This window comes from Beta vulgaris, chromosome 8 (genome assembly GCF_026745355.1).
Source record: "Beta vulgaris subsp. vulgaris cultivar EL10 chromosome 8, EL10.2, whole genome shotgun sequence".
Taxonomy (NCBI): domain Eukaryota; kingdom Viridiplantae; phylum Streptophyta; class Magnoliopsida; order Caryophyllales; family Amaranthaceae; genus Beta; species Beta vulgaris.
The window spans coordinates 53,642,847-53,664,987 of NC_079209.1; the positions used below are offsets into that span (position 1 = coordinate 53,642,847).

Consider the following 22,141-nt stretch of genomic DNA (forward strand, 5'->3'; position numbering starts at 1 on the left):
GTAATTCCAAATATTATCTTTTTTCTATTAGTTTTTGGTCGCAAGTTAATTCAATCTTAATGTATTGAACTATTATCATTTGGAAATGAAAAATGTCATTATTAATGTGTGTGAAGCTCTAACATGAGTCTTTTACTAATTTACTTATATTGTTGGATCCCAACTCTCACAATACAAAGTAAGATCTCGATGATAACATTGCTTCACCTTATCTAAATAATCCCGTCTACCACCTGAATTTGATTTCATTATCATTAAAATATATATTATTTTTAATATAAGCATGCATGAGTGAAATTGATAGACTTCAAATTATGTGAAAGAGTGTGTTATATAGGATAACGACTTCAAACAAGATATTAAAGATTTCATATAACAAGATTAGAATTTGTTTGAGCTTTATAATGTTGATTAGATTGTACTCTTAAACATTTGCATCCCAAATAATTTTAAACTTGAAAGAATAATTACAAATTCTTATTATGATTTATATTAATATAAAGGTCACCTCCTACCTTAAAAATGTCAATTTTTACAAAAATGACTACTTTAAGATAAAAGATGACTCCTTGTATATTAAAGTAATCTCTTTAACTTAAAAATAACTATTATAACGTACAAAGTAACCTTTTTTGAGCAAAAAATAAGATAGTCTTACAATATTATTATTATAAAACGAACTTACACAAGACTTACTAATAAATAATAGTTGAAGCGGCTAATTTACTACTACGTTACACCTAAGAATTATATAATATATATTGCCAACATGCATTTTGAAGTAAGAATTTTAAATCGCCAATGTTTTGCATTATGTCATAAGCGCCGGCGCCGCACACAAAACTGGCCCATACACACTCAGGCCTGAAGGTCTATGTTATGCACTAACATATCACCCTATTCAAATCCAAACTAACTGCTTTTCTATTATTTATACTTTATTTACTTGTAAGATTTGGGCCTCCTGTGGCCTAATTTAAGCTCACAAGACTTAATCTCCCTTCCCATAATCCCTATTATGTCGACTTGATCCAACAACCCCAAAGATCACAGGGAGGACTGCTTACTATTTACTAGAAGTATTTATTTACTAACATAGCCTCTATTTATACACATAATTCATGTTCTTATTACTTCATGTAGCCTTCCTTCTTCAAGAACCAAATTGCACCTTCTGCTGCCTCTTCTGCCGCCGCTTTCTTTTTGACTTGGGGTCGACCAAAGCACTCCATTGTCACATCTTCGGCTTCCTCGATTAGCACCACTACCTTGAAAGTGAATCTGCATAATGGCACATTCATGGGGATCATTTACATCACTAGAAATGTCAGTAAACCCTTTTTTTTGGGGGGGGGGTATGTAGAAAAAGTCGAAAACCCTTAGTAAAGAGCTTGTAGGGGCAAAAAGATAATGCACAAGCAAAGAATCCAACTTACAGTTTCAAATGGCTCGGTCCTTCCTCTTTACAGCACTCATAAACGGGGTGTCTCCAGCAGTTTTTAACACATATCTCATGTAATCGTGATCTTGCTGTTGCTTTCCCTGAAATTTGTACAATCTAAGATAATGCAAATTTGACAGCATATGAAGCAGATAGTGCAGTCACTAAAACAAATAGCAGTAAATACCATGCACATCTGAGTCAATGCTACAGTTATTATCCCCATCACGCCGACTATGCTGCTGTCTTTTAAACGAAGAAATGGGTGCTTTTCTGATTTTTTTCTGAAAATTAGAGATAACTGTCGGGACTTCATACATGTTGTGGTCGGGACTCACACAAGCACTGGAAATGGGATCATCGTTCAAAGTCAAGTTTCCAAAGGAGAGTTTTGCTGGGTTCACACAATTATTAGAAAGATCCTCCAAACTCAAATTTCCAACAGTAGCCATTTCGCTGGAAGAAACTAGGGAAAATGGTATCTCATCATATCCAACCAGCCTGGCTTCCATCTTTCGCAGAGTTTTAAGGACTTCCTCCAGTGATTTAGTCTTCAGTCTGTGACCCTGAGCCTGCAGATTTAGTAATGTCAGCTCGCGATGACACAAGTTCTATAAAATACTTCCGCTTTAATTAACCTCCTAGCAAACCGGAGCTCTATAGGTTGACATCAAGCCAAAGCTAAATTAATTAGAAATTTTCAAAAGATTACAAACATAAGATTCTGGAACGCAGACATGCAAAGAAGCAAATAACAAGAATGGGAAGCCCACGTGACATTTCTAAGCAGCACCGTTGTTAATAAACAAAATAAGCCTTGAACAAGAGCATTATCTTTAGACAACATAGCAGTTGCACATAGATCAGCAAGGAGTATGCATACCAAGAAAATATATATACTCTGGGTTCAGAACATATGCAAGTACATATATATTAAACATTTGTATTGCTAAATTCAATCTCATTAATATCAAGAGATAACCATGTGTCTGTTGTTCTGGTATACAAGAAGACACAAATTGGAGAGCTTTGACAAGGGAACACCAATTCACTCCCCAAGACTACACTATAATGACCCACAATACTGCATTACGGGAAGGTAAGATCACCATAATATAGAAGAACTAAAAAATTACCTTCAGCTTTTGAGTTGCTTGTTGCGCAGCCATTCTCTTTGCACCTTTAATGCTACGGTATGTAACAGAGGCAAAACTTTTTCCATCCACTATTGCCTCAACCATGAAACTTCTATTTCTTTTAGAAGGGATAAATTTTGAATCCCAGCCATGATATTGGCATAGCTCCAACAGCTCTCTAATAGGACTAAGCTGCAAATTAGAAAATCTCATGGCAGGGTTTAGAAACAAGAGCATCACCTTCCACACATGATTCAAGTCAAATCCCGTGTCAAGAAGAATCGCACCAATACAAGATTCAACCAAGTCACCGAGAGCCTGCAGAGTAGGAAAAAAAAAAAGTAAGGTTTTCAACCTGCTAAAAGATATACCGGAAAAGTAGCCTCCCAAACGAAACTAGCATACTCAGCATTAAGAGACAAACAGAAGATAACATGTGTAATATCCCCTACTTCATGTTAACATACAACTAAGCCAGCAGAAAAGGATCTAGTGAGATCTCCCATTGGGATCTAGTGGGTGATTATAGCAATAATGGACATTTTTAGAATATTGAATGTTGCCTGTGCAACATACATTAGAAGATCAATCATCTAAAATGCCTAAGAACCATCAAAACAAAGAGGGAAGGGGTTTAAGCAATAACCTTCGGGCATGGTGGCTCCTCGAGTAGATGCCTTTCTGAAGCAGGCTTTCTGATGAAGTTTACAAACTTATCAATAGCAGCACATAGGTTGTTATTCTCACATATAATATATTTGTACAATCCACTAGCGGCTACTTGAGCAAACGAGCTGTTGTTCACAAGGGATGATCTTAAATCAGTCAACTGGCCAGGTTTCAGCTCAGGGAACACGGTATATAGATAGGATGTGATCAAGTAATCTAACACAGCATCACCAAGAAACTCCAATCTCTGTTAAACCCATCAAAAAAAATACTACTACATGAATCTTGCAAAAAAACGAAAATATAATAAATTCAAAATTTCTATCAGACCACATTTTACCTGGTAGCAACCTCCTCCATGCCGATTGTACGAGGGATGTACAAATGCTTGAAGAACTAAGCCTTTGTGAACAAAACGATGACCCGCGATACCTTCAATATCTGGGATACTAATTTGGTTTGCAAGTGACATAAACCTGGAACTTGCAGTCCATGCACGACAAACTTAGAAACTTCAAATTCAACTTGCATACCAAACCATCTAAGGAATGCAATTGCTGCTTTAAAGCCACTGTCAACAATGTAAGCTCCAACCAGTGCTTCAACTACATCTGCAATTGTTTTCTTGGTTAACCAATGATGATTTTTGCTGCATCTCAGTTGACGATTATCAATCCCATTTCTCAGATTAACTTCAGAGTCACAATGAATTAAACTTTCCGTCTGCTTGGTACATTGATGGAGCAAGGACGACCAAGAGCAAAAAATTGGCCAGGGTCAAATTCTTGATCACGTATGTATCCCTGTAGTATGGAAACAGTTAGATGTTCGCTTTCAAGATAGATTAACACGTTCAAATACCTGTTATATGCAGGTACAAGACACAGCAGGCATGGCAACAAAACTAAGAAATTCGCTAATCACAGGGTCCATCTGTCAAGTTGAGCGCAATTTTATGGACAGTAGTCCATCGGAGATGATACGATGTTGCCATTGTGACAAACAAAACAAAATGTCCTCCGTTATCCTAGTTTCTCCCTTGTCTTGTAATGGCGTTAATCCTCTCTTCCTTGTCTGTCAACTTCACAAGAAAGAAATTTGGCAAACATGATCCTTATTATCTTGAAGCCCAACAAGACCAATTTTAGATCGAGTGAGTCTTCATAATAAAGTGGTGTTAAGAAATTCAGGTGTATTTCTGATATCGTTAAGGAGCACTCTTATGGGTACATTCAGACAAGAAAGAAAATGAAGGTTAAAGCTTCTAACAATATATATTTCTGGCTTCTTATTGAAAGACTGGCTCCAGAAGATGCAGAATTTGATGTTTGGAAACCATTATCTCCCTATCCCGCTTCTACCAAATAAAAGAACTGCCACAATATGTTCTATCCGTCCATATTCAGGATTGTTGAAGCTAGTTCCTCGACTATTTGGTGGTGTATTTGGAGAGCTGAAATTTTACAAGGATCTACAAGCATCTATAGTATTTCTTTTGTGGATCTTAGATGGTTAGAATCAAGTTCTTCAGCATGAGCATCTATTGTCCTTGATTTTGTAATAAAAAACATGCATGATTCTATAGAAAAGAACTTTTGCACGTCTTCATTGCCTATAGATAAGGACTTGTGTAGAAGAGATGTAAATGCTTTGGGGAATAATATTTTTTAAACAAGCTCATCTTCGTACATAAGGTTGACACCTCTTGCCCTTGGTATCCTTTTGATACTTTATTACATATCTGTTTAGAGAAAAGGAAAAAGAAATCTAAGAATCAGCTAATACCTGTAATTTATTCTTAATAGCCAGCTTGCATAAGTTCGAGTTGTTTACTAGATTTGAACGCCTCCTAGTCAACTGCCCTTCGTCAAAATTTTCATGCTTAAGAAAGAGATGTCGCCCCACTGCAAACTTGAGAAAAGCATCACCAAGAACTTCTAGCCTCTCAAGGGAAAAGCGCTCGTGGCATTGTTCGGTAGTCAATGCTTCAAGAACCTAGCAAATAAATCGCATTGTCAAAGTTGTATATCAAGAAGTATTCTCATCTTCCAGTTGGGAAAAGCAGTCATTTGGCCAGACTGTACCATATAAAAGATATGTAATTATATTTCCATAAGAGTGTCTTACACGTTCAGCCGTAACCACTGTTCCCTCAGCAAATGACTTGGACAATATATCCTTCAGTTCAATTGCTACAAGCACGTTTTCCAGGCGATGCATGATAGATGGCAACAGAGACAATGAGCTCCCCAAGTCCTTGGAAAATCCGATTATCTTTATTTCACACAACTCAGGTGGTAGTTCGAAGAAGTGTTCATCTAGTTCACGTGACCCTGATATTAATTAAGCAAAAACAGAAAAGTCAGAACGGTAAGCAACAACAACTGAGTGAACTCGTATTGTACCGAGTCTGACACACACAAAAAACTAACTGGATCTGCAATTTCTTTTTCTTTTATTTTTTTTCAAGTTTGGCCATGAGTTTAGTTTCACAAGCCTATAGCCTATAGGGAATGGAATTGGAAACACCCAATGGCCACAAGCAAAGAGTACAGACTCAAATTCACTGTTGATGAGCTTTAAAGTGGAGTGAACATAAACAAGCATGGAATTCAACTGCAAGTATTTCCGTCTTCTATTGAGTAGAAGGATTTTGATAAATAGAAATGAGAGCCCAGTTGTAAGCTTGTTGATTAAGCTGTTTCTCTACTATTGCCATTCATTTCTAAAATTTCAATATTTTTTCACTCCCCGTGTGAGAGTAGGTTTATCCCTTCGCAAGGATTCTTATTTGCAGATTTTACAATAAACAAATAATTCCCACCAAGGGGGATTTATGGGGTATCATATGTACAAGATGTAAAATAGTAATGACTAATGAGTAATGACACAGATACTCCTTTCCCGAGTAAATCGGTAGAGAGGCTGTTTCCAACAAACCCACACACATAAGAAATATTGTCCATGGTGTAGGTTTTATTTGTTTTTGACCATGTTGTTTATTGAGGATTTTAAATATATTTCACTGTACAACCTAGATTGTCACGTTCAACCAATCATTGCAGATCGTGCAAATCCCTCCATCTCAGAAGATGATGCTATTATGGTCCATGCCAGTATTAAATCATGCTGATCATAACATTATATGCCATTATTTCAATGACATTTTTGGATATACTTTTCAGAAATTTATCCAAACACAAGAAAACTGAGTGCACTAGTAAGGAAGATGTGATGCTCAGACTCTTCATTTCAGCACAAGTATCCATGTTGGATATTAGGACTCAAATTTTTGGCCTACATTATTTCAATGACATTTTCGTATATACTTTTCAGAAAAATTTTCCATACACTAGAAAACTGAGTGCACTAGTAAGGAAGAGTGTGATGCTCAGACTCTTCAATTCAGCAAAAGTATCCATGTCGAATACTTGGACTCCTCAAATTTTTTGGCCTAAATCAGGAAAACCAGTACGTTTCCGCTTATATTTATATATATATATGTACAACAAAGAAAAGCTTCCTTGTCTACGTATCCTGATCATAATTTGGGTACTGGTATCCATGTCCTCATATCTAAAATTTCCATGTCACTATGTCAGACTCTTCGAAATATACCTGAGCCTGACACTTGTAAGTTGTATCAGCGTTCAAGCATCATAGAAAATCATTGTCGGTAAAATCAAATGAAGGAAAGAAGTTCATAATATGACTATGGAAGTTACTCAGCACATATAACACCTTGATCTGCTTTTGGATTATCACTCTATCAAGCATCGCAGAAAGCATTATGTCCCACACTTGTTATTACGCGGACAAAATAAAAAAGGACATCCATTAAAAAGAAGAAAGATTACTTTCAGAAGTACATCATTACCCAAGAGGTTCAGTCCTTGAGTTGATCAAAAGAAAACTTCAATCACTAGGAACTCCTCATTTTCTGCCAAAAAATTAGAATCAAACTACCACTTTCGGTTGGTGTTAACCTTCTTCACTAACTATTGCTGGACCAAAATTCCCTTCAGTTGCCAGCTTTTTTTTATCAGAACTTCAGCAGCTATAACAGACATTCTGACCTACCATAATAGCTAGCAACACTTTTTTAAGACAGATGTTATTATTTAAAGTAATATCATGTGCTAGATTTTGAACAGTTCTTTGTTCCCATCTACATTCCTCCAGTTGATATCCATATCAAGGACATCAGACATGATATATGGATAGTTAATACATACATAAATAGAAGATCTTCTGATTCTATCGTTGGCAGATAAAGTACCTGGATTTCCTTTCTTTCTGTCATGCAACAAATTGTGTAAGCAAAAGACTGTTTAGCTTGTAGTAGAGGTTGTCCTGGGTGTGCTAGATGAATCCCAAAGCTGGTAAGAAAAGTATTTGAAGACCATCAATAAAAGAAAAAGTATAGAACATAAAAGAGGTTTAGTTTCTAAGGTCCTCAAGGAAACCATCAAAGATATCAACTCAGATCAAAGACTTCAGATAATATCAGTGGAACACATGCGCAGAATTTGCTAGGAAAAAGGTGCTGCAAGATATTGAGACTCAGAAATAAAATATTTTACAATAACTTCAAGTCCATATAGATGGAAAGAAGTATTACGTATCACCTAGATCATTAATGCACAATCACTTGTCATATTAATATATCGATCAATATAATATCACTTGCCAATTTTAATACCAATGTGATAAATATCAACTCCTTTATCTGTATGAAGAGCCTATGACATGCTTATTATGGATTCGAGGGAGTATATATACTAAATAGTATCTTTAATATCTCATAATTTCCATAATGCCCTTGCTGGAATTTTTTTCTTGGCTAATTTCTAAATAGGGCCCTTACTAATTTCTTGTCAGTTGCACTGCAAATGATACCCTTCCTTGCTAGTTCCAACTGGAAAAATTTAGAGCATGAAAAAATAAACAACGAAACATTTTTTAGCTGACCACACCTTGTAAATGGTAATGGCAAAACTAATAGAAGCAACCTAACATTTAAGCAGTTGTGTTTAGGAAACGACACTGCATAAAAATTATTGATTGAAAAATAAAATAGTGACTATACCACTACAGCAGTTTAGCAAAAATTTGTTCATGATTCATGTACCACAGCAAGTCTCTGGAGTTGACCCCCCCCCCCTTCCCCTTCTCATGGAATCAGCAGAGTGCACTAACACACTTGGCTAGCATTAGCAAGCTTTGTGAAAAGTACTCCATTACTTAGTAGTTCATACTTTGTTGTTAGCTGGGCTGGGGGGTTTTATTACCTTTCTATGATCACTTCACTTCTATATCCTCAGCCACTTTTTGAAAGGCTGGTAAGGGAAGCCGGCAGCATGACAGATATTATTGATTTTATACAATCTACCATTTCAATCTACTATAATAGCATATTAATTGGTCAAACCTACTAGAGTGCTCCAAATCTACTTCAAGCTGTCCAATTGACTCTTACCAAGCATTCCATTTGGACAGCAAGGTCATTGCTCTTGCTCATTAGGATTATTAAACCAGATAGCACAGTTGAATAACACGTCCACTGCGTAAAATAAAATCACCTCGATGCCACACCATAGATCGTTAAGTAGTTATTTCTACAAAGTTAAATATTTAAGTCCATTACGCATATCAATATCGTTGCTTTACACACGTAGATAATTTTCAACTTAACTTGATGCTAAACCATAGATCATAACTTATGTAGTAATTTCTACAACCTTAAGTGTTTTACTAAATTACACATAGCAACCTGTTGCATTACACACAGGAAATTCTCAACTCATTGTAGCCTCCACAAAAGTCAGAAAAGTCCAATTTCTTTATAGCATAAATGGTGTGTAATTTGCAATCAGTTGAAATATACATTGTAGTTGCAATTATCAAATGTGTCAGACACTTATACGATTTACAATCGCACTTGGCAATGCAAATACTGATACAAGATTATACAGTAACTTGATTTCACTTTCACCAAGGTGGAGGGGGAAAATAAAGCAGACTTTCCTCCACCTACGAAAATAACATCACTCTACCATAAAGTTCAAAATTAAAAATTAATCTACTAGAAAATCCAATGAGGAAAAGTACATATAAACAACTAGATAAATTGTTATGATGGAATCGAATGAGATGAAGAGCTCTAGTACCTACCTTCCACTCAAGTGCTCTATATGGCTTGTAGAACTGTTGTGGAGACTAAACCCGTTCTTGTCAGGGAGAATTTGGGAAACAAAGAAGAATGATTTCTTGTAGGAAACATAAATTAAGCTATTCAGAATATCATTTACACTGGCAGGTCCATCAGCAAGCTGCAAATAACTATCTAGAGTAATCCGAGTACTCAGTAAATGACCATGAGGTGCAAATATTGGCGATGACAAGCACCTTCTAATGACCATCCAATCCACAGATATCGAGTTGTCGCACTCTTGTGGAATGACAGGGAGCACCAGATAGAATATGGATGAATTTGATTCACTAACTTTATTATTCTTGAGGGGAACATGACCACACATAAATTCTGAACGATCAAGAATGATCTTAAGGCACATTTCCTGGAAATTCAGAGCCAGCAGCATCTGGACAAGAAAACCCAAGGAAGCTGAAGTAATTCAATGGCACGTGATTCAAATCTCTATTATTCATTCTTCTGGCATAAATATATAAATTGACAAAAGAAACCGTCAGATACGTGGGACGGTGATTTCTGTACCTCTTGTTTGTTAAATTCGGAAACTCCAGACGGAACAGATCAGTCAACACAGATCTACCATGGGCGAGATGAAGATCAACCTTCATTTGCTCAGCCTCACAAGGCAGAGGTGATTTTACAAAAAGGCCAAATTCTTTATACAGTCTATCATGTGGTTCAGGTTTAAACCTTATAAAGTAGGAATTGAGACAAACACAGGTATCCGCATCAGACCAAGGTTCCTTCAATGCAGCAGGAACTACCATCTCCTGCAACTCAAATGGTGAATCTTCGTCTGCAAATACAATTGAACAAGATCATTTTCATATTCAGAGAGAAGGAATAATTGATAGATGATAACCTTCTTTACCGACCTTCAATGCTATCAGAATCAGAACTATCGAGGTTAGCCTCTTCCTTACATTGTCCTGTTCTGGCAACAGATACTCAGTCAAAGCACCAACTTGATGCAACTCTTTGCATGCCCTTAGACAAGCATCTTTTTTCGTTGCTTCCATTGACAACTGGGGCGCACTCACTATGTGATGAATAGGAGCATTAGAAGGAAGAATAATGTGGCATATGGTTCCTTCTGTATCATCAACATTAAAGACTTCTGGCGTGGGGTTAAAATACCTGCAAACAAGCACAAACATATAATTAACTAAGTACTTCATTGACTCTTAACTGGAAAAGCTCTTTTAATACACAGGAAGCACGTACTCATCATGTGGCAGTTTAGAACAGTAATGGTAGAGCAACGAAACACTACTTTGAGCACTAATGGTAGCACCAGTGGAGTCCACGGAATAAACTTCTTCGTTGAAATCTGCAATAACTCCATTGGGCTTTCTGTCCCTAATATCCATGTTCATAAGATCCTCATCTTTTCTGAAACTGTCCATCAAATTCATCTCTCTCTCGTTTTCACTGCAATGCAATAACAAAAATTCTTTCTTAAATAAGGCCACAGATAAATTAAGCTGATCATAAGCTCAGGGGACAACCTGTCAACTAAAAAAGCATATTCTGACTGAGGCATTCTTGCACGGCCTCTGGACTGTATAAAGCTAGCCAAAGTTTCAGGAAGATCAAACCGTATTACAAGGCAGCATGTCTGAATATCAAGTCCTTCTTCACCAACGTTAGTAGCAACCAACAGATTCAGCTGTCAAATCACATTATTAACCAGAATTTGGACATTACACATAAAGGAGGAGGCAATTTTTGTTTCTTGTAAAAAGATTTTAAAAAAGGAAAAAATATTATATACAACACATAGGAGATGGGTTTCTCAGCGACAAGTTATGCAAAGATTTTCAACAATCGTGTTCGTGTTAAAATTTGCTATCCTGGGATGAACTGCAAGAAAGTAAGATTTCTATCATGCTATCCTTATCTCTTTTTGGTACTCTTGATGATCGTGAGAATAATTTTGTGCTATGATTTAGTGACAATTCTATTTTTAGGGGTCTATGGTTATAATAGAAGTTGTGTTAGAGAATTCATAAATGAACTATTTGGTGTATGGTTTTAGTTCTTAGGATACAGCATTTTAGTCTTAGTAACACTACAAGCATTGTGGTCATATTTTTAACTTCACTTATTAACCACTGTAAGGGTTTGGTACGGGTTCTCGTGTTCAGATGCGCACGTTTCAGCATGCAAATTCACAATTTTTGGAGAGGGGTTCCTCAGCAACAGGTTATGCGCAAGGCTTAAAGGTAAAGTTTTAGTTTGGGTTGGAGCCCGTAAAGATTGTGGTAAAAGATGCTTCATAGTGACTTTGGAAGAATCAAGTCCAGTTGGAGTATTGTTAAATTCATGCCTAGAACTTTCAGTATGAAAAGATAAATAATTCTCATGCATTATTCAGGACATGCTGTGTTGCACCACCAAGCCACTATTTGGCATGCCATGCAGGTCCTAGCAATGTTGAAGCAGAAATTTGCCAGAATGATCAAGATTCCGCTACAGGTGTTGGCAGTTTATGGCATGCCCAGGTCCGTGCCTCTAAATGTCTGTTTGAAGTTGAAATGACAAAGGTTTGGCTTGGTTTGGTTTATTGCATGGTTTACAAAGTGTTTATGGTAGCATCAGTGCATGGTTTACAAAGTGTTTATCGTGAACGTTTAACCATAGTCATCCAAAAAAAATGAGATAAAGTATCCAAACTCCAGCTAACCTATCCTCTGCTCTCATTTTGTCAAACTCATCAATGCAGACAACACCTCCATCGGCCAATACCATGGCACCACCTTCCAGATAGAACTCAGCTGGTAATGAAGAAGATTTGTCACAATCATGAAATAGAACTCAGAAAATAATGAGCTAAACCTTTAGCATATATGTATGTTGGTTAGGTTGACTGGAATATGACAGCATTCACGTTTCTAGAAGTTGAGAACTTACTGAACCACTGTCACGAATCACAGAAGCTGTGAGACCAGCAGCTGAAGATCCTTTACCCGAAGTGTAAACAGCTACAGGTGCTGTCTTCTCAACAAACTTCAGAAACTTCATTGAGCAAATGTGACTAAAATCAGATTTTTTTCCCGTATGGTTAAATGAACAGCTAGTAGTTTTATTAGCCAATGGGTTCATTTACCGTGTCGAATGAAAACAAAAACATAGGCATGAGAGAGCGAGAGAAGATAACATAATAAGAGAATGAAAAGGTACCTGTGATTTGGCAGTAGAAGGGTCCCTAAAAGCAGCACATTGATGTCACTCTTAACCTAACACCATCTGGCAAAGTCTGCAACCACAAAAATGGTGTAAGCCACCCACAAATTTAGAGCTACTGATTGCCATAACCTCATCAACCAAGGGTAAACACAAGATCAATATCAAATTAACAATGTACCTTCCTTGATCCGCCAAACAAAAGGCTAGCCACAGCCTTCTTCACATCATCATGGCCAAAGATGGAGGGTGCAATCTTAGAGCATATGGTTTGATAAGCATCAGGCTGACCAGCAAATTTTTTGAACTCTTCAATCTGTAATGAAAGCATATATATCAAGACATGCATACGAGGGCCACAAATTGTTCTTAGCTGGCTCTAAACCATGGGAATTGAAGAGCGCAGCTTCAATTATTTAAACATGCACAGCTATAAAAATGTTCGCCTTTACAATCAACCAACAGCCACAACCTTTCGTTCTATAAGTTCAATAAACAAAATTTCAATTGCTGAGGCAGTATGATAATCATAAATCCAACAGAAAGTTCTCAAGTCGATAGATAACAGCAAACAGAAGCTAGCAGATAAAGAGATAGAGGAAGCAGGTATGTTAGAATTGAGACAAACCTCATCAGAAGTGAAAGCAGCTTGACCTCGAGAGTTAGCCTCATTGGCTTCCTCTATTCCTACAACTCTTATATAAGGTTGTCTAATTGCAACAGCTCCTTTATGACTGCATGATGACCAACACAAGTACCGGAAGAGAAAGAATTGATCATTAGTATCTGAAAAATTCAGTGTAAAAAGTTGGGGAGAATAGTAAAGTTCTTACGAAGTAGAGCATTGTTAGCTTGAAAAAACTGTAAATTCCCATGACAGTGAGTCTGGTGCCCGGAACAATTGTTTGAACAAGATGTCTATCTACGGAAAGAAGCATGTTTCTTGGAAGCTCTCCAGTTGGAACATCCTACAGTTTAAGGAGATCATGGCATACAAATATTCAATTATCAAAAGTATTAACAAACAATTTCACATTACTCTGACACAAAAATTGGGTAATTGGCAGTTCATTGAAATGAGAGTAGTATTCACCTCAGGATTCTCTTGAAGTTTGAGGGTTTGCTGATCAACATACTTGCTTCTATCAGGAACTATAAGCCAAGGATCAAGAGGGCAGGGTTCTTCACCAGGCTAATTTTAACACAACAGAAATTAAGTTATTTTGAGTTAATAAAGTTAAAGCAGAAATAAATAAATAAAACCAGCAAAACAAAATTATTGAAAAGCACCTGAGGAAGATGGTCACAAGATCTAGGAATGATGGCACCACCAAGACCGGGACGACAAGGAACAAGCTTGACATTTTTACAGTTCTTGCAGAGTAGTGTCACATAAGTAGCTTTCGCTTTGGTCCTTGAAGCAGCAATGGTAATCCAGATATTTTCACCAATTTTGATATGAATTGAGCCTATTCATTCAATAATTAAGCAAAACAAATGAAATGAATTCAATTTAATTCAATAAAAACAAGCACACTTTCCCCAATTCAAAACTGTCCTACACATCTTTCATTCTGATCATTAAAAATTACTTACATCCAGTAAAAGAAGTAGTACTTATAATCAATAAAGTAGTATATTAGAACAATAACATCACTATAATCAAGTCATATGCTGGATTTTTATACTTCCTTGTTCTGAAACAAATGAAACGCTTCTCTCTTCTATGTGAGAATAGTGTGAGAGAAGCATTTTGTTTATTTCTGAACGCAGGAAGTACAGTAGTTTTTTTTATATATATATGTGCTACTTTTTTGCAATAAATGTACTAAAGGGTATTCTTTGTGAGATAATGAAATATTCATTTGTTGAATTTAAAACGAAACGAAGAAAGTATTAATTTTGTCGGAGTATACCACCAAAAATTGTTCATCGCTCAGAACAATCCTGATTTAGGCATTTATCGGAAGGAAACCCTAAAAAAAAAAGGATGAGGGATAAGTAAAGAAGCATACACCAAGAGAACGGATAGAGACAGAATCCTCATTAGAAGTAAGAAGAACCTGAAGATCCTCAGTAAAAGGCTCCTCCATTTCTCCAGTCTCACCAGCAACTTTAGACGTCAAACTTGCCAAAACCTCAGACGCCGCATTCTCAAACTAAAATCACAACCAAAATATCATTATACACATATATAGAAATCATCATAAAACAATAGAAAGAAAGAAATAGAGAGAATACACACAAGTGGTAGGAAATCGGCGGGAGAAGATCGGAGGAGTGACGGAAGATGAGGATCAAATGCATCAAGATGTTCAAGGTTGACAACAAGTGAAGTAGGATTGTGGATTAAACTTTGACGATAAGGAATACATTCGATTCCGTCTCGAAGCTTCGGATGAATTCTTTGAATTTAAGGAGCATGAGTGTCGGCTACTGGCGGCTGCATCGGAACTGTTGTTGGTTTCGCCGGTGCGACCAGCTGGGAACTGTGCTTGTTCACTGTAGTACACTGCTCCTTCATCCCAACCTGACATTTTCTACTGTTTCTCTCTCTATGTTTTGTTTTTCTCTCTCTAATGCTTTTGGATTTCAATGGTGGCGGAAATCAAAATGGAAATGGTGGGGAAAACTGATAAGAGGGTTTGGAAATATTTATTCCTATTTCAGAGGATGAGTACAAATCGCTTGCCCAACCTTGGGAGGCGGCCATTATTTGCAAAGTGGTGGGGAGGTCTTTCTCCAAGGAATTCCTCCGAAAGGAGCTCCAAAAAATGTGGGAATGGAAGGGTAATCTAGAAATGACAACCCTAGGGAAGGGTTTCTACAGCATTCAATGCCCAAGCCATGAAAGGAAGTCGGAAATCCTTATAGGAGGGCCTTGGGATTTGCTTGGCAGCCATGTGTGGGTGCAAAGTTGGAAACCTGGTTTCAAACCATCGACGGCCCAGTGTACGGAATACCCTAGATGGGTAGCTATGCCGGAATTGCCCATAGAATTCTATAGTAAAAGCATACTTGAAAAAATTGGTAATAGCTTAGGTAAGCTATTAAAAATTGATGTTCACTCGTTAACAGGGGAGAAAAGAGATATGCTGCCATGTGTGTACTTATGGAGAAGGCGAAACCCCTGCCAACGGGTGCATGGATTGGGAAAAATTTCCAGCAGCTTGTGTTCTGTGAGGGGCCAGGTTACTGTGACGTATGTCAAAATTATGGCCACCAAGCAAGGCATTGTGGGCAATCTAAAAACTTCATAAATGCGCCTGAGCAAAGGAATGTAACCCAGAAAATTGATGGGGAAAACGACAGGGAAGAAGGTCAATGGGCGGAAGTCAACAGGAGAGGAGGAAAAAACAATTTCGGGCTGGGACCCAGGAAAGATATGACCCAATTGAAAAGGTGGACTCCAAAAAAGTCCACGGAAAAAGTGGGTATAAAAGAAAACACAAAAAAGCCGGAAGATAAAAATGTAGAGAGAGAAAAGGAAGCCCCCAATGTCATAGAAAAAGGGGAAAGCAGCTGCACCATATCTAATTCTTTCATATCCTTGCAGGAATTGGGAGATTTAGAGGAGTAATCTCTGAGCACACTCAAACCAAAGTTCCCCAGGAAGTGAAAGGTGGCAAACCTACTCAACCTATCTCACCCAAACCATCCCATCAATCTCCTAGAAGCCTCCATAAAACACCCCAGGGAAAATCATGTTCCCTCTCCCCAAACAAAAACTTTCAAAATTTCACCACAAAAAAACCAACACCCCAAAGAATGGAGGTCCCAGTGGAGATTTTTCCCACCTCGCCTCCGCCTCTCTCCCCACCAAACTCACCACCATCTCCACCGTCTCCGCCAAAAATCTTGGCGATCAGTACGACCATCCTGTCCACTACAATCGACCAGTCAGACCGGTGATGGCCGAATTCAACCTGGGTTACGCGGATTATCTAATTCCGGAGGGGGAGGAGGGATACTTCACCGACCTAACATGGAAGGAAGTGAAGGAAATAATGATCAACCCTTCCCCGAAGCCGGAGATATTTCAAAACATGATACTGTATGTGAACTCCGACATAGCACCGATCCATGTACCGCAATTCCACGATGCGTGTCACCTCCCGAAAAAGATGAAAGTATTCCTCAAGTGGCTCCTAGAGAGAGAGGGAGGAGTAGAGAAAGAAGAGAGAGATTTATTTCAAAACATGGGGCAGTGGCTAGACCCAGCGCCACTTCTTCCCCCTACTCGCACCATGGTCATGGTGATGAACCGTCAGGTGAGACTTCAGGCTATGAGCAATACAGATGCTGTACTCTTAGCCCGACTCCGACGACCTATGAGGCAGATGGAGATGTGTGTCAACTGGGTCGAGGCAAGAGGACTCGAGTTCCCGCGCGAAGCCGAGGTGTATCTTATACCTCTCTTTCAAAAATGGATAAATGTGGCAAAGAAAAAGGAGGTGATGTTGTGGGAACCGGGAAACGAAGTGCTGCGTGCAAAGTATCTCAAAAATCCTCTTCTTCCAAATAATATGACAATTTTGTTCTGGAATGTACGAGGTATGGGGAGACCATCTTTCAAGCCCAATCTTCGGCTTTTAATTAACCAACATCACCCGAGTATTATCATTCTTGTGGAAACCCGTGTTCCTAAACACACTACCGAAACTATTATCCAAAATCTGGGGTTCGATTCCTGGCACATTGTTGAGCCGAGAGGTTTTGCGGGAGGCATTGTTCTTCTATGGCATGCGAATGACATCAAATTCCAGGTCATGGGGGAGAGTGCTCAAGGGGTCCACGGTGTAGTCGAGGTATGTAGCTCTTCAAAATCTTTTGTTCTTTCATCAGTTTATGCAAGTCCTAAATATGTGAATAGAAAACATTTGTGGCAAGAATTAAGCAACATGGCGGGAAATGTAAATTGCCCATGGTTGGTTATCGGTGACTTTAATGAGATAACTAACCAGGGAGAAAAATTCGGGGGTCGACCGATTAAACAAAATCGGGCTAGGCTATATGTGCATACTATGGATACTTGCAATTTGTTAGATATGGGTTACAATGGTCAAAAATATACGTGGTCCAACATGAGGAGAAACAATCCGATTTTCGAAAGACTGGATAGGGGTTGGGTAAACTTAGAATGGATGGCAACCTACCCCAACTCAAGCCTTTGGACCCTACCGAGGGTAACCTCAGATCACTGCCCATTAGTTGTCAAATTGGATCACCCTATTCCGAGACTTGGCAGTCGCCCTTTCCGTTTCGAGCCCATGTGGCTCATGGACCGGTCGTTTAAGGATAACATAGGTACCTCGTGGCCTAAGGAAGGGGGGAAATAGGGACATGTTGTACAACCTACAAAATGTCCTTGTGGACTGGAACTTGAATAATTTCGGGAATGTGTATAAGAGGAAGAGGAGAGCTTTAGCGAGATTAGAAGGCACTCAAAAAGCGCTCCAAAACAACCCGAACTCGGGTTTTTTCCATGACCTAGAAAGTGAACTTAGGGCTGAATTAGTTCAAATTCTCATGCAAGAAGAGGAATTGTGGGCTACAAAAAATAAATTGGAAAGAATTAAAGAAGGGGAGAGAAATACGAGATACTTTCATAGAAGTGTGATGATAAAAAGGAATGCAAGTAGAATCATGTCCCTTAGGAATGAGGTGGGCCTAGATATTCGTGATCCAATTCAGGTTAGAGACCATATTCAAAATTTCTTCCAGACCTTATACACCACGGAACAGGTGCAATGTAATTGGGAAATGTCTATAAGCCAACAACTAATCGATATAGCCTACCCTCCTTCAATGAGGAGATTAGAGAAGCTCTGAGACACATGAAACCTAATAAGGCTCCTGGACCAGATGGTTTCCACCCTATCTTCTTCCAGAAAATGTGGGAGGTTGTAGGAAAAGATATATGCCATAACATTAGATCATGGTTTGGCCAAAGAAAAGTCCCGGAGAGTATGTGTCAAGCGGTTATTTGTCTGATACCTAAGCAGAATCCACCTGAAACTGTCAAACACCTGCGTCCTATCAGCTTATGTAACACCGTTTATAAGATTGCTACCAAGGTAATAGTAAATAGACTCAAACCCTTGATCCCTTATTGGATATCCCCGAACCAAAATAGCTTTATTAAAGGGAGGGGGCCAGATGTGAATTTGGTTGTAGCATCAGAGATCTTACATTCAATGAATAAAAAAAAGGGGAAAAATGGATGGTTTGCATTAAAAATTGATTTGGAAAAGGCTTATGACAGAATTGAATGGAGCTTTGTTAAAACATGTCTGAGAAACTTGAACTTAAGTGATTCATCAATCGACCTAATAATGAGCTGTATATCTCAATCATCCTCCTCAATTCTTGTCAATGGTAGACAGACTGACTCCTTTAAACACTCGAGAGGACTTCGTCAAGGGGACCCCATGTCTCCATATCTGTTTAATATATGCTTGGAACATCTGTCCCACATGATAAATCAGGCAATGCTGGACAAAACATGGACCCCCTTTTGGGTTGGGAAAGACAAAGTCCCGATATCGCACTTGATGTTTGCGGACGATTTGTTAATTTTTGGGAGGGTGGATGAAGTGACAACATTTACTGTTCGTAAGGTCCTCAGGGATTTTTGTAGTATATCGGGGCAAAGGATAAATGAAAGTAAAAGTCGGCTTATCTTCTCCCCTAACACCCCCCTTGAACATAAAGAGTTGTTCCAACAAACCCTGAATATTGAAGAAAACCAAGACTTAGGCATGTACTTGGGGCTCCCTCTCTCTCATAAAAGACCAACTAGGAAACAAGTCCAATTTGTGGTGGATAAGGTGAAAGCTAAGCTTGCAAATTGGAAGACTAAGTATCTATCGCGAGCAGGGAGGTTATGTCTTATCTCATCTACCCTTGCTACCATCCCCGCATATTATATGCAGGCAACCTTCCTACCTAGTGCAACCCTAAAAGATCTAGATAGAGTCTGTAATAATTTCCTGTGGGTGAGGAGGAGGGAAAAGGAAAATTCACCTTGTGGGGAAAAATCGAACTTTTAAACCAAAAGAGTGGGGGGGCCTGGGAATACGGGACCAAACATTGATGAACAACGCCTACATGGCCAAACTAGGGTGGAAATTGTCCCAAGGACCGGCAAATTTAGCGCAGAAATGCATCATGTCAAAGTATATCCACAAACACTATGTTACATCATTTGCGAAAGGTTCGCCGATTTGGCAAAGCGTGGGAAAGGGGTGGCCCCTACTGGCTCATAGGAGCCAATGGATCGTGGGGATGGTAAAGACATTGACTTTTGGCAAGATGATTGGTTAGGAATTGGACCCATCCGCACTCACATAGAGGGACCTTTAGGGGAAATGGAAAGCCAATATAGAGTAAGTGATGTAAGCCAGGAGGGAGGATGGAATTTAGACATACTATCCATTCCACTCCCTCCCGGGATAGTGAGTAGAATCCTAGACCTTCAGCACCCGGGTATTTCGAAACAAAATGACATTCTTGCTCCCTTGTATCTATCAGCTCAGGGGTTTTCCCTCTCCCTTGCATATCAAACCCAAATCTTGAGTGAGGACAATATTGACTTAGGGTGGGTGTGGAAAATGAAAACAACCCCAAAAATCAATTTCTTCTTATGGCTAGCTTGCCTTGACAGACTACCCCATAACCGGTTGCTTGTTGAAAGACGAGTAACCACTCATAATTCATGCCCTAGATGCCAACAACAAAACGAGGACACTAATCACATACTGCGAACATGTCCTGAGTCTCAGAAAGTTTGGGAATAATCCCTACGTTTGATCTCCAACTCGGGGAGGGGGTTTCTTCATGGATCCAGGAGCAGCTAAGATCTAAAAGGGAGTTTCGGAGGTTAGCATGGCCTAGTATATTCCCTTATTTATGCTTCGAAATCTGGAAAAGCCGAAACCATGTAGTATTTAATCCTTCAAAAAAACCTCTAAGTGCGCAAACCATTGTCACAATGGCGTGTAACAATGCCTTGGAATTTGTGCGGGCAAACCAGGTTAAGGAGAATATAGCGCAAGAGCACACCTTAGGAAGCCTCATGGACCATATCCCTCACTCTTGGGTAATGGTTAACGTAGATGCAGCGTTTAAAAGTCAAAATCAAGTCTCGGGAACGGGAGGGATTATACGGGATAGTAAGGGGGGGTGGATTATGGGGTTCACAAAGACAACCTTTGCGAGAGATGCCTTGTTAGCTGAGCTAAAAGCCATACATGAGGGTCTCACCTTAGCCCTAAATCACGGCCATAAGAAAGTAGTATTGTTCTCGGATTGTAAAGTGGCCACAACCCTTCTTGACCACGAAGTAAGCCATACTAACATCTACGCTAACATTATAAACAAATGCAGGGAATTGCGCAGGAAATTTGACAATTTGATGGTGCGCTACTGTAGCCGGAACTACAACAAAATTGCAGATATGATGGCAAAGGAGTGCGGTAGGAATGAAGACCCAGAAATTTGTAATAGAGTACCTAGGATTTTGCATATCCCACCTACTTACTGTATGGATATTTATATAGCGGAATGTATGAGTGTTGTAGGGAGAAATTGCTCACTTGAGCTGTATGATACTTTAAACTAATTTAATGCACTACCCTTTTTCACCAAAAAAAAAAAAAAAGAAGAGAAGGGTAAATGCTGTGTTTTGGCGGGCTAATTTGGCGGGAAATCTCCCACGAGTGGAATGGACCACCGGCCCATTTATTAATACGGATGGATGCTATGTGGGTAAAACTTGTTTTAAGTTTGTGATGGGTTTATATAATGCTCATATATATATGGTTTTTTCTACTTCTTATCATTATGGTTAAAATCTCGATTTGAATCTTATGATTTTATGATGCGGATGGATTTTTTGATTTTGATCCTTCATAGAATCTTAATATAATAAGATGTTTTGATCTTACTCAATTACCAAAATTCACATGGTAGGATCATAACATAATTCTAACATCCGATTCTATCATAGAATTTCACGAAATAATTCCAAATATTATCTTTTTTCTATTAGTTTTTGGTCGCAAGTTAATTCAATCTTAATGTATTGAACTATTATCATCATTTGGAAATGAAAAATGTCATTATTAATGTGTGTGAAGCTCTAACATGAGTCTTTTACTAATTTACTTATATTGTTGGATCCCAACTCTCACAATACAAAGTAAGATCTCGATGATAACATTGCTTCACCTTATCTAAATAATCCCGTCTACCACCTGAATTTGATTTCATTATCATTAAAATATATATTATTTTTAATATAAGCATGCATGAGTGAAATTGATAGACTTCAAATTATGTGAAAGAGTGTGTTATATAGGATAACGACTTCAAACAAGATATTAAAGATTTCATATAACAAGATTAGAATTTGTTTGAGCTTTATAATGTTGCTTAGATTGTACTCTTAAACATTTGCATCCCAAATAATTTTAAACTTGAAAGAATAATTAC

At 38.4% G+C, this 22,141-nt stretch overlaps 1 protein-coding gene and 1 pseudogene across 1 annotated transcript; one reads left to right on the forward strand and one right to left on the reverse strand.

Moving 5' to 3' along the window:
* Window positions 1-734: 734 nt before the first annotated feature.
* LOC125492424 (dicer-like protein 4) lies at window positions 735-15,373 on the reverse strand (annotated as a pseudogene).
* A 1,304-nt stretch (window positions 15,374-16,677) lies between these two features.
* LOC125492425 (uncharacterized) lies at window positions 16,678-21,305 on the forward strand. Its single transcript, XM_048634881.2, has 2 exons — window positions 16,678-17,454; window positions 21,035-21,305. Exons 1-2 carry the CDS (start codon window positions 16,693-16,695, stop codon window positions 21,053-21,055), a joined length of 783 nt encoding a protein of 260 aa, XP_048490838.2. The 5' UTR covers window positions 16,678-16,692; the 3' UTR covers window positions 21,056-21,305.
* The last annotated feature ends 836 nt before the right edge of the window (window positions 21,306-22,141 follow it).

Excerpts from the sequence above, each read along its gene's own strand:
- LOC125492425 (XM_048634881.2), top strand. The coding sequence starts at position 16,693 with ATGATACTGTATGTGAACTCCGACATAGCACCGATCCATGTACCGCAA. Across the intron at positions 17,455-21,034 it reads GGGTCCACGGTGTAGTCGAG|GGAATTGCGCAGGAAATTTG; the intron begins GTATGTAGCTCT and ends AAACAAATGCAG.